The following is an 18,335-nucleotide window of genomic DNA, read 5'->3' as shown; positions in this document are numbered from 1 at the left end:
AAGGCTTCAAGTTTGTCATGGTGGTCACAGAAGTCATGGAGTCTGTGACTTTCCTGGAACTCCATGACTTCTGCAGCGGCCTGTGTGGCTGGCCCAGGGGCCGCCTGAGCAGCTCAGGCATCCCCTGGGCCTGTGGCACAGGCCGCTACTGGGGCAGTCTTGGGCCACTGCCGCCCCCCCCCCCCCGGCAGCACCAGGAGTTTGAGTGTGGGAGGGGGCTCTGGTGTGGTGCTTTCCTTGAGTGGGGGGGCTCCCCAGAAGTGGCAACATGTCCCACCCTCAGCTCCTAGCTCTGCACACTGCCTCCACCCGCAGGTACCACTCCCGTAGCTCCCATTGGCTGTGGTTCCCAGCCACTGGGCACTGTGGAGCCGGCGCTTGGGGTGGGGGTGGGGGGCAGTACGGGGAGCTAGGTGCTGAGGGAGGGACATGTCCCGCTTCCGAGACGCTACAAGGGTCTGGGTAGGGAGCCTGCCAGCCCTTCTAACCCCCTCTCCTCCCAGCACCAGCAGGGGTCCTGGCTACTCCCTCCCCCACCTCCACCCCCCGAAGAATCTGCAGCAGCCCCCTCCCCCGATTTAGTCAGGGGTATATAGTACAAGTCACGGACAGGTCAAGGGCTGTGAATTTTTGTTTACTGCCCGTGATCTGTCCATGATTTTTACTAAAAATACCCATGACTAAAACGTAGCCTTACCCATGACTAGTCAACAAGATTATCTTTGTTACACTAGTGTTATCAACAGTGTTAATTAAAACCTGTTTACTTAACATGCTTTCTAACACAGTTTATATTCCCAGTGGTAACTAGGCCAGTGAAGATGATTGGCTACAAATAGGCGCCAGTAAGCAGTTTTGGCTTTATCCTGTGATGTGCTCCGTAGGGCATACTGTAGCTGGTTGGGTGTGATGCAGTCTTCTCAAAAGAAATTAAGTGAAGAGAACTGTGGGGAAGGCCACAGGGACTGGGAGGAGTTAACTGTAAGATACTATGCCAAATATACGATACAGTGGTGCTGAGTAGCCAGCTCCCCAGGATACCTGCTTATATGGAATCTGAAATACTACCTGACATCTTTTTGCCTCAGATTCCATTCCCTGTAATGGAATCCCCTCTTCTGCTCCCCCTGCACCTGAACTGCCATGACAATGCTCTGTGAATCACTCTCCTAAAGTCCAGGAAGAGTCCTCATGAAGGAGCTGCCTTTTCCCTTAATGAGCAGGAAGAATCATTTCAAGGTGCACGCATTTGCTGCTGTTTTTCTTTATTTCCAAGGGCAGCAAGCACTGCAGGGTCCTGTAGTTAGCTCCCTTAGTGGGACTGGGATAGGAATAGCTGTTCTCCCCTTCCTTTCAGTTGGGCAACTCCTAAAATACAATAGCTGCTCCCTCCCATCTATAGACTGCAGGAATGAGCTCAGACCCAGGACAAGGATGTCCTGCTTTCAGAAATGGGTAGGGTACAAAGCAGTGAAGTGCAGACAACATGGAGCCACATGCCAGAGTGGTGCTTCTGTTAAAACTCAGCTAATTTGTTCCATGCCTGGTTGCTTTGCTGAGTAATCAAAGATGCGTATTCCATATGGTATTTAACAAGTTTTCCTCTTTGTTGCTGTTTTGATTCCCAGCAAATGTCTGCACAGCTTGGTTCACCTTTCTCTGCCAACTGGAGTGATAGACACAGATGCTTGTGTACTGGAGGAGGTGTGGGGCTACTTTGAAGATGCTCTGAGCATTGTAGGCACCACAGTAAGTTGAACAGAAAAACAAGAGTGGAAATGATCCTGAGTAAGCTTAAAAAGTCCTCACTGCAATGAGAGCAATCAGCAAACAAATCTTAAAATATTTAGGCTGTCACAAGCAGGGGCGTCATTTAAGGAGGCAGGGGAGGGTGGCTCTAGCCTCTGAGGAGTTTAGTACCTGAGGTCAGCAGTCACAGTGCATTCCCTAGCTCCAGACGGAGCTCTTAACTGTGACACAGCTTGAGTGTGATATGGGATGAGTTCTGTGCTGCTCCCAGCTTCCACTCCGGGGCAGGGAGTTTGTTTATAAACCGGTTTCAGTGTAGCAGCTGTGTTAGTCTGTATCCACAAAAAGAACAGGAGTACTTGTGGCACCTTAAAGACAAACAAATTTATTTTAGCATGAGCTTTCCTGAGCTACAGCTCACTTCTTCGGATGCATGCTAAAATAAATTTGTTAGTCTTTAAGGTGCCACAGGTACTCCTGTTCTTTTTGTTTATAAACAGAGGCAGGCTGATTTAAGATAACAAAAGGCTTATCCTTAAATTAAATTAAGGATCCTTAGATCATCCTGAAAGTATTGCCAGGCACTCAAGTTAAAAGAGAGGAAACAAGGGTAGGAATGAATAAACTGTGAGAATGGAGAAAAGTAAGTAGTGGTGTCCCCCAAGGGTCTATAGTGGACCAGTGCTGATCAACATATTCATAAATGATCTGGAAAAGGGGGTAAACAGTGAGGTGGCAAAATTTGCAGATGAATCAAAATTACTCAAGATAGTTAAGTCCAAAGCTGACTGCGAAGAGTTACAAAGGGATCTCACAAAACTGGATGACTGGGCAACACTATGGGCTTGGCTACACTTGAAAGTTGCAGCGCTGGTGGAGGCTTTCCAGTGCTGCAATTAGTAACTGTCCACACCTGCAAGGCACATCCAGCGCTGCAACTCCCTGGCTGCAGCGCTGGCTGTACACCTGGTCTGCTTGGGGTATAACGAGTGCAGCGCTGGTGATCCAGCGCTGCTCGTCAAGTGTGGCCACACACCAGTGCTGTTATTGGCCTCCAGGGTATTAGGAGATATCCCAGAATGCTTTTAACTAAATTACTCTCTTTGTTTTGTTATGCAGCCTCTCTTTGTTTTGTTGTGAACTCGGAGCTCCCCGGCGCGCCGGAGCACAGGGAGCTGCTTATCTAAAAAACAAACACAGCTCCTGTTTGCTGTGATCAATCTGTACCTGACTGTGAACAATCAAATGAGAAAACCCCCTGCCTGTCTCATTCACAGGGGTTGAGAGTTTGCTTGACGAGAAATAGCGGGGGCAGAGGGGAGAATGGGAGTCCGTTGGATGCAGGCTGTTTGCAGTTAAGAGTTAAGATTAAGGGGTCGGGAACATTTTCTGATTTTGCAAGTCAGGAAGCTAACATACAGTGTTGGCTCCAAAAATCCACTCTCTCTCTCTCCCCCGCTCCCTGTCACACTACACCCCACCCCACCCCCCTCTTTTGAAAAGCACGTTGCTGCCACTTGAACGCTGGGATAGCTGCCCATAATGCACTGCTCCCAACAGAGCTGCAAATGTGGCCACACTGCAGCGCTGGTAGCTGTGAGTGTGGCCACACACCAGCACTTTCCCTACACAGCTGCACGACCAGCGCTGTAACTCCCAGCGCTGCAACTTTCAAGTGTAGCCAAGCCCTATGGCAGATGACATTCAAAGTTGATAAATGCAAAGTAATGCCAATGGCAAAATATAATCCCAACTATACATACAAAACAATGGAGTCTAAATTAGCTGTTACCACTCAAGAAAGAGATCTTGGATTCATTGTGGATAGTGCTCTGAAAACATCTGCTCAATGTGCAGTGGCAATCAAAAAAGCTAACAGCATATTGGGAATCAGTAAGAAAGGGATAGCTAATAAAACATAAAGTATCATATTGCCTCTATAAATCCATGGAACACCCACATATTCAATACTGCATGCAGATTTGGTCACCCGAACTCAAAAACGATATATAGGATTTGGAAAAGGTACAGAGAAGGACAACAGAAATCATTGGGGTATGGAACACCTGTATGAGGAGAGATGGAAAAAGACTGGGACTTTTCAGTTTGGAAAAAAATGACTAAGGGGGATATGATAGAGGTCTATAAAATCATGAATGGTGTGGAAAAACTGAATAAGGAAATGTTATTTACACCTTCAAATAACACAAGCACTAGGGGGTCACCTAATGAAACTAATAGGCAGCAGATTTAAAACAAAGAAAAGAAAGTATTTCTTCACCGTCAATCTGTGGAACTCTTTGCCAGGGGATATGGTGAAGGCCAAAATATACCTGGTTCCAGTAAGAACTAGATAAGTTCATGGAGGACAGGTCCATCAATGGCTATTAGTCAGGATGCGCAGGGATCCAGTACCAGTGTAAAGCTGGGAATGGGTGACGGGATGAATCACTTGATGATTCCCTGTTCTGTTCATTCCCTCTGAAGCACCTGATATTGGACACTGTTGGAAGACAGGATACGGGGCTAGATGGACCATTGGTCTTACCCTGTATGGCCATTCTGCTAGTCTTATATTAAACTCACATGTATCTGCCTCCTGCTGCAACCCCTTAGATCTCACACCCCTCCCAGAGCTGAGATAGAACCCAGGAGTCCTGATGGGGTCGATATCTCTCTCTTTCTGCAGATTTAGTAACCAAGTAAGAATATATATTAACATTTTAAACCTAACCCGTGTCTTTAAGTGACTTGCCACAAGATGTCAGAACATGTTAGTATTAGAGCTGAGTGGGTCTATTTGATTTTCTTTCTTTTATATAGGAATTAGCTACAGTGCTTCTGTCAGCTAATTGCTAAATTATCAGCCAAAAAAACTAGTTTTCTCAAGTGTGTAAGTAGCCCCTGGCATCATGGTTAGTCACCCCCACCCCCAAAGCTGAAATGGCGCCTCTGCTCCCATGGGACAAGCCCCTTCCCAGAGGGATATAGTGAGGGCACTTCAAACTGAATATCTCCTGGAGCCTTATGACTTAACTGAGAGTGTCCTGGCTTTTGTGGAGGGTTTTCTGACACATTTTAGGCCGTATTTTTAGTCCTGGGTTTAGAAATTGCCTGAAGCCGGAGTATATATCCCACCATTTTCAAACAAAATGTGTCTTTGCAAATACAACTTGACATTCCAGTGGTTTGAGCATTGGCCTACTAAACCCAGGGTTGTGAGTTCAATCCTTGAAGGGGCCACTTATGGATCTGGGGCAAAAATCAGTACTTGGTCCTGCTAGTGAAGGCAGGGGGCTGAACTCAATGACCTTAAAAGGTCCCTTCCAGTTCTAGGAGATATACCTATCTCCAATTATTATTACACATACTCAGTTCCTTTGCTCATATGGCTTGAATTCGATCATCTTTGTCACTTGCCGCTGGATCCTTTCCAGTTTCTCTACATCCTTTCTATACACTGGTGACCAAAATTTTACACAGTATTCTAGCCAACACCTAACCATCACTGAGTAGAGCGATCCTATCACCTCCCATGACTTGCATGTTATGCCTCTGTTAATGCAACATAAAATTGCATTTGCTTTTTTTTGCAACAGCATCACATTGCTGCCTCAGGTTGAGGTTGTGATCTACCACAACTCCCAGATCCTTCTCAGCCATGCTGCTGCCAAGCCAGTTTTCCCCCATTCTGTATTTGGGTCCATCTGTACCCCGATATAACACGAATTTGGATATAATGCGGTAAAGCAGCGCTCGGGAGGGGAGGGGAGGGCAGGGCTGCACACTCCCGGTGGATCAAAGCAAGTTCGATACAACGTGGTTTCACCTATAACGCGGTAAGATTTTTTGGCTCCCGAGGACAGCATTATATCGAGGTAGAGGTGTATTTGATTTTTCTTCCCTAACTGTGGCACCTTAGGTTTGGCTTCGTTAAATTTCGTCTTGGCTTTTGCCCAGTTCTCCAATTTTCCAAGAGCCCTCTGAATTCTATCCTCTATAGTATTAGCAACCCCCCTTAGCTTTGTGTCAGGTGCAAACTTGATCAGTAAGCTCTCTATGTCTACATCTAGGTCATTAATGTTAACTTTAAACAACACCGGACCCAGAACAGATCCCCGTGGAACCACACTTGAGCCCTCCCTCCAATCCAACATCATTCCATTCATAGTTACTCTGTTTGCGGTTGGTTAACTGATTATGTATCCACTTAATTGTAAAAGCAGCAAAGAATCCTGTGGCACCTTATAGACTAACTGACGTTTTGCAGCATGAGCTTTCGTGGGTGAATACCCACTTCTTCGGATGCAAGTGGTGGAAATTTCCAGGGGCAGGTTTATATAAGCAAGCAAGAAGCAAGCTAGAGATAACGAGGTTAGATCAATCAGGGAGGATGAGGCCCTGTTCTAGCAGTTGAGTGAAAACCAAGGGAGGAGAAACTGGTTCTGTAGTTGGCAAGCCATTCACAGTCTTTGTTTAATCCTGAGCTGATGGTGTCAAATTTGAAGATGAACTGGCGCTCAGCAGTTTCTCTTTGAAGTCTGGTCCTGAAGTTTTTTTGCTGCAGGATGGCCACCTTAAGATCTGCTATTGTGTGGCCAGGGAGGTTGAAGTGTTCTCCTACAGGTTTTTGTATGTTGCCATTCCTAATGTCTGATTTGTGTCCATTTATCCTTTTCCTTAGAGACTGTCCAGTTTGGCCGATGTACATAGCAGAGGGGCATTGCTGACATATGATGGCATATATTACATTGGTGGATGTGCAGGTGAATGAACCGGTGATGGTGTGGCTGATCTGGTTAGGTCCTGTGATGGTGTCGCTGGTGTAGATATGTGGGCAGAGTTGGCATCGAGGTTTGTTGCATGGATTGGTTACTATGGTGCGGTGTGCAGTTACTGGTGAGAATCTGCTTCAGGTTGGCAGGTTGTCTGTGGGCGAGGACTGGCCTCCACCCAAGGCCTGTGAAAGTGTGGGATCATTGTCCAGGATGGGTTGTAGATCCCTGATGATGCGCTGGAGGGGTTTTAGCTGGGGACTGTATGTGATGGCCAGTGGAGTCCTGTTGGTTTCTTTTTTGGGTTTGTCTTGCAGTAGGAGGCTTCTGGATACACGTCTGGCTCTGTTGATCTGTTTCCTTATTTCCTCGTGCGGGTACTGTAGTTTTGAGAATGCTTGGTGGAGATTTTGTAGGTGTTGGTCTCTGTCTGAGGGGTTAGAGCAGATGCGGTTGTACCTCAGTGCTTGGCTGTAGACAATGGATCTTGTGGTGTGCCCGGGATGGAAGCTGGAGGCATGAAGGTAGGCATAGCGGTCGGTAGGTTTTCGGTATAGTTAATTGTAGTTCTGTCAAGCCTGCATTTCCCCATCTTGCTTATCAGAATGTCATGTAGGACTATCAGATGCCTTGCTGAAGTCCAGGTATATTATGTCTACTGCATTCTCCCATGCCCCAAATCGGTTACCCTATCAAAGAAGGAAATCCAGGTGGTTTGGCATGATTTGTTCTTGGTAAATCCATCCTTGCTGCTAGTGATTATCTCTTCATCTTCCAGGTATTCGCAAACTGAATGTTTTATACATTGCTCTAGTTGCTTCCCAGGTATTGAAGTCAGGCTGACTGATCCAGTTCACCGATGCCTCCTTTCCCCCCTCTTTTAAAGATGGGCACAATGTTAGCCCTTCTCCAGTCTTCTGGGACCTCTACTGTCATCCATATTGTCAGATAATTCCTTCAGTACCCTGGGATGAATAGCATTTGACCCTTCTGATTTGAATTCATTCAAATTAGTCACAATATATATCACATCTACTGCATTCCCCTATCCACTAGGCCAGGTACTCTGTGAAAGAAGGAAATTAGGTTGGTTCGGCATGATTTTTTTCTTGACAAATCCATGCTGGCTTTTCCTTATAACTGTATTAGCCTCTAGGTGGTTATAAACTGCTGCTTAATAATTGTTCCAATATCCTTCCAGGTATCAAAGTTATGCTGTCTAGTTTATAAATTCCCTGGGTTCTCTTTGCTCCCCCTTTTAAAGAAAGAGGTACTATGTTTGCTCTTCTTCAAATGACCTGGAAATGGTTTTTCCCGCTGTCAGTACTTGCTGTACTGCACTTACTTTTCAGGCCCTTGTCTCCTGGGGACTGGCCTACTGGAGAGTGAAATCTTCCTTCTGTTCAGGCCTTGTTAGTTTCCCCTGGTTGTGTGTGCCTTCTTAGCAGGCCTGAAGTATAAACCAGACGGTGGAAACAGCTGATACCCAAGGAGCCAAAGCAAGATTTTGGCCTTAGCTTATTTTCATCCATGAGATTCTAAGCAATATGCTCCTTATTCAGCATCAGTGAGGAGGCTCAGGAAGGAAGAGGAGGATGAATGTGTTGATTTTTCCCACATTGTATTTGTTTCCCGTTAACGGGTAGCGAGCTGGGTTTTCAAGCTTCCAAATGGTGATTGCCACTAAGGACAGCTCTCATCTTGGTGTTCCTGTGCTGCAGGACAGGGGCTAGCTTGGATACACAACTCCAGGGATGTGGTCTTTGACATCCTAAAATTCTGGAACCACTGCAGGTCATTCCAGGTTTGCATAACAATCAGTGCCTACCATTCAGTGCATGTTGAAAATGTTTCATCCACTCTACAAATAGATCATATGCAAGTTCTCCTGCCACGTGCGGCCACCATGGGGCCATTCCCAGTACCACAGGATTGTATGTTCTGTCCTAATAGTAGACAAGAGTGCCACCTTCCTCACCCACGCTGGCAGTAAGCAGTTCGGAAGTGGTGCAGGTGAGTGGTGAATTATCGGCAAGACCATAGGGCATTCTGGCTTTTGCATGCCCAGGGTGAAGAACTTCCTTTTGTTTCTCTGTTCTAGTAATAAACTCTAATGCACCCTAGACCAGGTATCTTTAGGAGTGAAAAGCCTAATCTTTGCATTGTTGCTTTGCCTTGCTGGCTACTTTAGGATGATTACCCAGAGGTGGAGACCCTTTGGCTGATGACCAGAGCCTGGAATACAGGAATACTTCAGTACAGTGTTGGTAAATACAAGGAGGCTGAGCAGTGGTGTGGGCTGGGTATGCGCTTTCTGAATCACCTGAGATCCCTGAAGAGCAGCTATGAAAGCCAGGTGCGTGTGAGCAGAAGGCAGGGGTGGGGTGGGGGAGAGAAGCAAGGAAGGAACTGCTCCAAAGGGAAATGACAAGGCAGAAGACGTCACTAGATGCTTAAGCAACATGCGCTATTATGGGTCTAAGCCTGGAATTGTGTTCCAGAGCTGCTGGTACAACTGTCTAAACCCAAGGGGAAGAGAGAACATAACAGATGTGGCACACAGGCAGAAAGGAATTTATAGTCCTGATACTAGTGAGCTTGTGCAAGCAGCTGAGTGGAGGTACTTTTCAGCTCAGCTGTGGCTGCGGGCAAACCTTTGGCTCTATGCTGGCTGCAGCCTGCACACTATATGCTGCGACAGCATTCTACAGAGGGACATATTTCATAGACGTGAGAGGCATGAAAAGTTCAGATCCCAGCATGCAGTGTGGCTGGCTGCTTAGATAAAGATGGAGACACTAGTTTTTGCTGCAGGCTGCACTACTCTATCCATGATGAGGCCAACTGTCCTCTGCTCCATTTTAGGCACAGCGTTGGACAAGTTACCAGTGTGACCCTCACTGAGGCAAAGCTTGTGTGCTGCCACGGTGGGGCGTTGCATTCAGTATGAGGGGCTGCAGGAGTCTTAGGATCAGGGCAGAAACTGTTAGGGAAAAGAATAAAAGTTTGAACATGAGAGGTAGGGGAGAAAAACATGGGTGAAGTTCTCTGCCAGGTGTACAGGAGCTCAGATTGGATGATCACAATGGTCTTTTCTGGCCTTGTATTCTATTACAATGAAAACTGAGAGAGACACAGGGGAACAGGTCTCTTCCCCCTTCACTGCATCCCCAAGCAGTTACCTCTCTTTTTTATCAGAGGGGTAGCCGTGTTAGTCTGGATCTGAAGTCTGTTAGTCTATAAGGTGCTCTCTTTTTTAGTAAGATTGCTGATCACTTAACTGAGCCTCTTACCACAGTACTGGGAAAGGGTCATTTAACCCATCACACTCATGCAGCTACAAGCAATGAAACATTAGAAGCAGTACAACTAACATTGGAAATAGACAGGCAGAGAGGACATTCTGCAAAAAGGCAGGTGCTTTAACCAATTAAAAAGAAAACAAAGGGTTTTTCTATATACACTAGTAGCACCAGTGTCACTAACAGTGGGACGGTGCACTAATTTAATTAAACCAGGCTGATGATGTGTGTAGATGCTTTTACATTGTTGCTCTAAGCCAGCTTTAAACCAAACTGAACTGCTGTAAGCCTGGCATTCAGTGATGTAACTAAATTGCTGCAGCTCCCACTTTTAGTGAAACCAGTGCAACTTCTGGATGTAGCCCAGACAGGCTTCTGCCGTGCAGGACACTTCAATGATCAGCCCTCTGTAGGGAGCTGTATAGCTTTTCTTAGCCCTTTACCACGTCAGTTTCTTTCTGCTGTTCTATTACTTCTGGCTCCATTGCCCTTAAGCCTGCCCATCCCTCCCGCAGCAATTTATAGACTGGATGATGGGTGCAGTTATCATGCATTATCTTACACACACCCCTGCACTGGCTCCAGTTTAACACTGATTGATTGCAGGCTGGTCAATAGTTTTTGTGCCCATTTAATTGTATCAGTTTTTGAAACACAATCCCTAGTGTGGCTGCAGTTGTAAATAGAGCTGGCGATTAACTCAAAATTAATTGCTATTAAAAAAATTAACCACAATTAATCAGTTTTAATCACTGTTAAACAGTATAATCCCAATTGACATTTATTAAATATTTTTTGATGTTTTTCTACATGTTCAAATATTCTGACTGTGCTCACTCTATATTTTTAATTACAAATATTTGCAATGTAAAAATGATAAAATAGTATTTAATTCACCTCATACAAGTACTGTAGTGCAGTCTCATTATCGTGAAAGTGCAATTTACAAATGTAGATTTTTTGCTGTTACATAACTTCACTCAAAAACAAAACAGTGTAAAACTTTAGAGCCCACAAGTCCTACTTGTTCAGCCATGTGCTAAGACAAACAAATTTGTTTACATTTACAGGCAATAACGCTGCCAACTTATTTACAATGTCACTGAAAGTGAGAACAGGCATGGCATTTTTGTAGTCGGCATTGCAAGGTAGTTACATGCCAGATATGCTAAACATTTGTATGCCCCTTCATGCTTCAGCCACCATTCCAGAGGACATGCTTCCATGCTGATGATGCTCGTTAAAAAAATGTGTTAATTAAATTTGTGGCTAAACTCCTTGGGGGAAAATTGTATGCCTCCTGCTCTGTTTTACCCGCATTCTGCCATATATTTCACATTATAGCAATCTCAGATGATGACCCAGCACATGATGTTCATTTTAAGAACACTTTCACTGTAGATTTGACAAAATGCAAAGAAGGCACTATTGTGAGATTTCTAAGTATTGATACAGCACTCGACCCAAGGTTTAAGAATCTGAAATGCCTTCCAAAATCTGAGAGAGGGATGAAGTGTGGAGCACATACTTTCAGATGTCTTAAAAAGAGCACCACTCCAATGCGGAAACTACAGAACCTGAACCACCAAAAAAGAAAATCAACCTTCTGCTGGTGGTATCTGACTCAGATGATGAAAATGAACATGCGTTGGTCCGCACTGTTTTGAGTTGTTATCGAGCAGAACCCGTCATCAGCATGGTCGCATATCCCCCGGAAGGGTGGTTGAAGCATGAAGGGACATCTGAATCTGTTGTGCCTCTGGTACGTAAATATCTTGCGATGACGGTTACAACAGTGCCATGTGAACATCTGTTCTCACTTTCAGGTGACATTGTAAACAAGAAGTGGGCATTATCATCACCTGCAAATGTAAACAAACTTGTTTATGTGAGCGATTGGTTGAACAAGAGGTAAGACTGAGCGGACTTGTAGGATCTGAAGTTTTACATTGTTTTATTTTTGAATGCAGTTATTTTTTGTACATAATTCTACATTTGTAAGGTCAACTTTCATGAGTAAGAGATTGCATTACAGTGCTTGTAATGGGGGAATTAAAAATACTATTTTTATAGTGCAAATATTTGTAATAAAAAATAAAGTGAGCAGTGCACATTTTGTATTCAATGTTATAATTGAAATCAATATATTTGAAAAAGGAAGAAAACATCAAAAATATTTAAATAAATGGTATTCTGTTATTGTTTAACAGCATGATTAATTTTTTAATTGCTTGACAGCCCTAGTTGAAAGTTATAAATACTTTTCCATTGGTATAAATGCATGCACATTAAGAGGGATGGGCTGCCCTGATTTAACTAATCACTTTCTAAACAGATATAGTTACATTGGTTAAAAAAACCCAAGTGTGTGTAGACCAGTGTGTAGCTCAGGTTGTAGGAACACGCTCTGACCCCTGCCCCTTCCCCTCTAATCGAATGGCAGCTTTGTTTTTATCTGCTCAGAGGACTGTTGGTGGTTCTATTCCCCAGATGATTGGTCTTTATGGCGAGGTGCTGGATAAGTTGGACAGAGCAAAGGGGTTCCTTCCAAATGAAGAATAACACTCAGTGCAGCAAGCCAGGGTGATGGCACCCCCTGTAAACATTCAGCTGGATAGAAGAGACTGCTAGCTTTTCAGCGAGTGCTGGGACCAGCAGCCAGGGCCTGCTCCTCTTGGCCATTTGAAAGCTATGTACTTTTAAGGAAGTTTTTATTGAAGAGCTCTAACTGTTTTCCTTCAGGGACTTGTATTCATGCTAGAGAGCTATTTAATGGTAAGAAGCTGAGTCATAACTTTATGAGATGGGGCTGCTGTTGTACAGCCAGGCTAGTTTAAATGTAGGAAGTAGCAATGTGAACAATAAAAGTGTTCCAGCACCATGTGCATCTTGTGGCTGCCACAGTTGTCTTCCTACATAAATATTTACTGGGTTGTTTAATTTTCAGTCCATTTCAGTATGGACAGGCATTTAGAACTGCTGGCCAGGATTGCAGCTATCAATCACTTTATTATAATAAAGAGAATAGGTGGCTCGCTCACGCTGTCACACAAAATGCTAAAGCTCTGGCTAGTGCTGCTATTTATAAGCTGCTAAATATAACATACTGAGTTAATCAATGCTCACCCTTAACCTCCCAAAAACAGCACACAGGCTGGAGACTTCATCCACAGCCAGATGGATTGGGTGAATAGACAACACCCCACCAGCTAAAATTTAACAGGACTAATACAACCTGACCTAAGCAACTTGGTGCAGCCTGTTTCACAAGCAGTGCTATAGCTCAGTAAAACTGGTGTGCAGCCACCATTTCAAAAAAGCAGATGGAATGGTTGAGTAGGTGTCACACACAACGTAAAACCTTAGTTACATGCTCACTTAAAGCAGCTTGAGTTGTGATTACCTTCTAAGGGCAGGTCTACACTACGGGGGAAAATCGATATAAGATACGCAACTTCAGCTACGTGAATAACGTAGCTGAAGCCGAAGTATCTTATATCAAATTACTTACCGTCCTCACGGCGCGGGATCGATGTCCGCGGCTCCCCATGTCGACTCCGCTACCGCCGTTCGCGTTGGTGGAGTTACGGAGTCGACATGAGCGCGTTCGGGGATCGATATATCGCGTCTAGATGAGACGCGATATATCGATCCCCGAGAAATCGATTGCTACCCGCTGATACGGCGGGTAGTGAAGACGTACCCTAAGACAGCTGAGTGGGGAAGGCGAGAGCCTTTGGGGATACACTGTCAATATATTTCAGCCAGGGCTGCCTTATGGTAAGCAGACGTGAAGAACAATCAAATAAATGGGCATTTCATGTGGGGTGGCCCACAGAGTTTTAACCTCATTTATTTGCCTCCAGTGCAACTGCTCTTCATTATGTTAGGGACCATTGGGTTGACAAGGGCAGGCAGTAATTGCAGCACACTGCTACCTCATGCTGAACTAGGAGAGAGGCATTGGCACTCAAGTGATCTCAAGATCTGGACCACTCCCTCTAGCCCAAATGTCCAGGAAGGACAGTGATTTTTTAAGGTAATCTGAGAAAGCATGTGGATTTTAGAGCACGTACCTACAGTAGTACTACTACCACTTAGAAAAGATCATGCCACCGTTACTGAAGGTGTCAGTTTTGCTGCTCTTTGGAAGGAAAGTTGAGAATCAATGTCACAGCGCAACACTGGCAGATGACTTAATTCAGCTGTATGTGCACAAGATCAGCAGCTGGTGCTTAACTCCCACACTAGTGCACAATTGGCAGACCACAAGGAAAATGGCCAAGTCCAGGCACCACTGCACCCCCTCCTGCAATTAAGTGCTGTATGAAAGGGCTTTATTAGCAGAGCCCTTGCTCATGGTCAGATGCTCCTGAATGTAAAAAGTGGGCTGCAATGTTATTCTGTATAGTGAAAGTATTATTTCTGTAGGCCTGGAACAACAGGGTGCCTGTTCCCACTCAAACATTCTTCTTCCCTCACTTCTCCCCCCCAAAAATCATTTAAGCCAAACAAACAAACACACACATTTTGGATTATTTGCCTTCTGATTTTTGAGGCTTAGGTTCACAGTTTCACACTTTTCTCAACAACAATCTGGGCAAAACCAGGTATTCACATGGCTCCAGGAACTGCTTTCATGTAAAATAAAAAGATTACTGCCAGGAGGGCTTGGCCTTTGAGAGACGCTTAGACATGTGAAGCCGAAAGTCTCAACAAGCAGAGGGCAAATTAAAAAGCCAACATTTAGTTTTAAAAACCGTGGCATAAAGCCAAGCTAATGGTTTTGGGGGCCTGATTAATGACCCGTCTGCACTGTGACGCCCCATCTCCACCCAGCAGCTGGAAGGCAACCCTTATCTAGGCCTCCTCCTGAGGTGTTCTACCGCTGGTAACTAGCTCATTTCCTGAAGTCTGACACAAGCAGATGCCATTGCAGAATTCACAAAACCTGACTTACATTATATACATTGCATGAGATGCTTTTCAGTATGGCTCAGGTCAGCAGTGAGAGACTTTGTTTCAATGCTAGTTAGTCAGAATTTAATTGAAGTAGTAGACTTAGAAGAATTACTTACCCTAAAGTAACTGTGATTCCGTGATATGTTGTTGTCAGTATGGATCCCCTCCTTGTATGCGAGATCTGTACAGTATTTCTTTGAATAGCAGTAGTTGGTTGGGGGGAGGGGGGGGGCTGCACATGTACCCTGTGCCACCTCATGCTCCTCTCTGAAGGCAGAAAGGGCAGAGTGACTCTGACCCCCTCATCAGTTCCCTTGCAGTTCAAAGCCTGTAGTACTTGTGAACTTGGAAAAATGGCGATGGAGGGTGGGTCGTCAGATCTGCACTGACCTCTTGAAGAATCACAGTTACCTTAGAATAAGGAACCATCCTTTGAGTATATGTCAGCATGGAGCTTAGGAGCATGGATCAGTGTTCATTTCGTGCTCCCCATCAGTACCTGGCCCATGCCAAGGAAGCTAATGATCCAATCAGAAGACCAAATTCGGTGATGAATCCTGGTCATGTGCCACCCGAGGCATATTGTGCATGCACTAAGAAGAAGTGAGGAACTCACTGTTGGTGACTGGCAAAACATTCCTCCCTGAATGTTGGGAGTGGAGTTCTAGCCATACCAAACAACAACTGGAGTATTGCCCTGCCAAATGGGCATTTGTCCAGGTAGCCATGTCAAGGGCAATGTTCAACAAAATTCAGTGAGTTACTCCAAGCTGCAGCTTTACCGACCTGAGAGGTTGGACTGTTCCTGAAGCAGGTGGTCAACACACCCTGTGCCCTGCTGGAGAGTGCCTTGATATTTGATGGGACAGGCTCATCAGTCAGCTAATAGCAGATGGACATGCACTGTAGATTAAGTTGGAGATTCTCTGTGAAAAGACTGCATGACTGGAAAAGGCTTGGTCCAATCAAGGTATTATAGCAAAGCCCTGCCGACATCCAGAGTCTGCAACTTCTCCCTCGGTATCAAGAGTGCGTCATGAAGACTGACGAGGTGAGCGACTGGTTCAGGTGGAAGTCAGACCATCTCAGGGATGACCTTGGAATGTGTCCTGACCACCACCGTGTCCCTATGGAAGGGCATAACCTATGTAACCCGAGGGCAAGAATGAAGGAGGACCTTAAGGAATTTAAATACTGTTAGAATGTCTCATGACTGTACCAGTGTGTGGCACACAGATATTGCTGCTAGGTTGACCTTGAGTTTGTTAAATGCGAATCCATCCTGTTTTAGTACCAGCATTTAATCAAGGATTGTCAATGTATATTCCTGTACTAGGTCCATGTTCTTTTGGACCACCCATGTGGAATTTTTTTTTCCCCATTTGGAGAGGTAAATCTTCCTGGTGGATGGACTTCCTGTTTTGGATGAGAATTTTCTGAATGCCTCTCTTTTAGTAGTGGTCAGTCAGCCACCATCAAAGCACTCAGATGGAGTGACTGCAGGTCTGAGTACAGGAGCTGACCTTAGTTCTGGGATATTACATCTAGGTTGGCTGGGAGACAGGTTGCCACATGGACAGCTGTAGCAGGTCTGATGGTCAAAGCTGTCTCGGCCAGTAAGGGACTAGCAGGATGACTGTAGTTTTGTCCTGCCTCATCTTGTATACTAATTTTAGGGATCTGGGCAATTGCTAGAAAGGGAGATATGTATCCTTGAGACCACCAAAGGAGAAAACTATCTGGCAATAAGACTAAGCTCACCCCTCTGCTTGAGCAGAAGTTTAAAGGACAATTCCCTCCCACCCCCACTCTCCCATGATAGACATTAGCTGCCTGACAGACCCATTCAGTAACCATTTGTGAATGGTCACTGCATGTCTGCTTGAGAAATCTGCTCAGTCATTGCTGACCCCTGGTACATGTAGAACCAGCAGGTTTATCCTGTGTTGGTGACACTGCTTCCAGAGCTTGATGGCTTTCTGGCAAAGAGGAAATGCTTGAGTGCCTCCTTGTTTGTTTCCATAGTGAAGTGCAGCCATGTCAATCAGAATTTGCATTGTGGAGTTTTGCAGAACAGGCAGAAATGCTAGCCAGGCTGGGCTGATGGCTCTCACTCCAGGACATTCATGTGTAGCTGTAAATTGTTCTGAAACAATCTCTTGTAGCTGGCTTCAGGTGAGTACCCCAGCATGTCCCTGGAGCATCTGCGATAAGTGTCAGTTGGAGTGGTGGCAGAGGAAGGAACCACCTTTCCATTCGTTTACTGGGTCTGCCCACCAAGCGAGCTCTTGTAGGACTTGAGGCAGGACTGTTATCCTTCTGTTCATGTCGTGTTGGGACAGGAAGACCCTTACACCACAGAGTAATTAAGCTGTGGAGCTTGCCGCCACATGGTATTTTGGGGACGGAGTATTCAGTACGATTCAAGAAAGGCTTCAACACTTGTATGGTATCTGCATTTACAGCAGGCTTGGAGATGTCTGTAAGCTATGTGACTACCCATGCTCCAGGACATGAGCCAACCACTAACAGCCCTGACTGAGGAAGAAACCTCTCCCCTGTCATGCTATTTCATTGTCTTTTCTGAAGCTTTTACGCCTGAAGGAGCAGGTATATACACCACTGTCAGAAACCAGACTAGAGGGACTATTGATCTTTTCAGTCTGATAATCACCAATATGCTTAACTAAACAAAAAATTAAATATGTGGACTATAACCTGAGAGTCATCAGTAAACTACCTCATGCTTTCTGTTACCAGTTCTTCAAACGCCACTTTATTCCTGCATCTCCAGCTTCTGAAAGGAAAACTGCAGGGTAAGAGCTTTCAGTCAGTCCATCTAAATCAAAACTCAGTTATTCAATTACACTTCTAAAGTGTCTGTAATAGAAATAACCATACAGGAAACCACTTCTTTAAAAAATGGTTTATGAGCTAGTAGAATGGGGAAAGTTCAGCTCATCTACATGACCTGGAAACAAGCTCTAACTTTTTATAAGTTTCAGTTTAACAAGTTAAACCAACTATTAAATTAGGTCAGTTTTTCTTTTTAAAATTAGGCTTTACTTTGAAACACTGATTTCCAGCCCTTTGATGTGGGAGCTGATTTTTTTTTTTGGATTCTGAGGCTGGGCCTGCTACTGGGAGTGTACAGTGATGCACCATTAAAATAGTAGCCTCTCCCCATGAGAGCACATAACCCATTCACACACTAAATGAGTACACCGGGAATTTCAAAAATAAGTTTTAACTACAATAAATAAAGACAACTCCACCCCCACTGTTTTACTTTAGTGTAGTGTGTCATTGTAACGTCTGTCCATCAATAGTGTACAAATAGCATGTTTGACTAAGTTAAATTTTAGTACGACCCTCCCCCAGCTTCATATTCCTATCAGTGAAAAACAAGCCACATCCCCTCCTTTGCAGTACGGGCAGGACCAGATGCAGCAGGGATTTCATAAAGGCACATAATTGCCACTGATAAAAAGTGGTACAGCTAATTCCCCACATTGCTTGCAGGCCACAGATTCTCATGTCCTCAAGG

General features: G+C 44.9%; 1 protein-coding gene across 12 annotated transcripts in view; it reads left to right on the top strand.

Moving 5' to 3' along the window:
* TEX11 (testis expressed 11) overlaps positions 1-12,707 on the top strand; it is a 127,795-nt gene extending 115,088 nt beyond the window's left edge. For 9 of the 12 annotated variants that reach the window (XM_039489484.1, XM_039489483.1, XM_039489488.1 and 6 more), the window contains 3 exons: positions 1,629-1,749; positions 8,716-8,880; positions 12,317-12,707. In XM_039489484.1, coding sequence (XP_039345418.1) covers positions 1,629-1,749; positions 8,716-8,880; positions 12,317-12,388 — 358 coding nt within the window. In that variant the 3' untranslated portion in view covers positions 12,389-12,707. Of the gene's footprint in view, positions 1-1,628; positions 1,750-8,705; positions 8,881-12,316 lie in introns of those variants that run through there. The other 3 variants (XM_039489492.1, XM_039489494.1, XM_039489493.1) reach the window with 3 other exon arrangements.
* Positions 12,708-18,335: the final 5,628 nt, after the last annotated feature.

This window comes from Mauremys reevesii, linkage group 9 (genome assembly GCF_016161935.1).
Source record: "Mauremys reevesii isolate NIE-2019 linkage group 9, ASM1616193v1, whole genome shotgun sequence".
Lineage (NCBI taxonomy): Eukaryota > Metazoa > Chordata > Testudines > Geoemydidae > Mauremys > Mauremys reevesii.
This window is presented reverse-complemented; position numbering and strand designations above follow the sequence as displayed.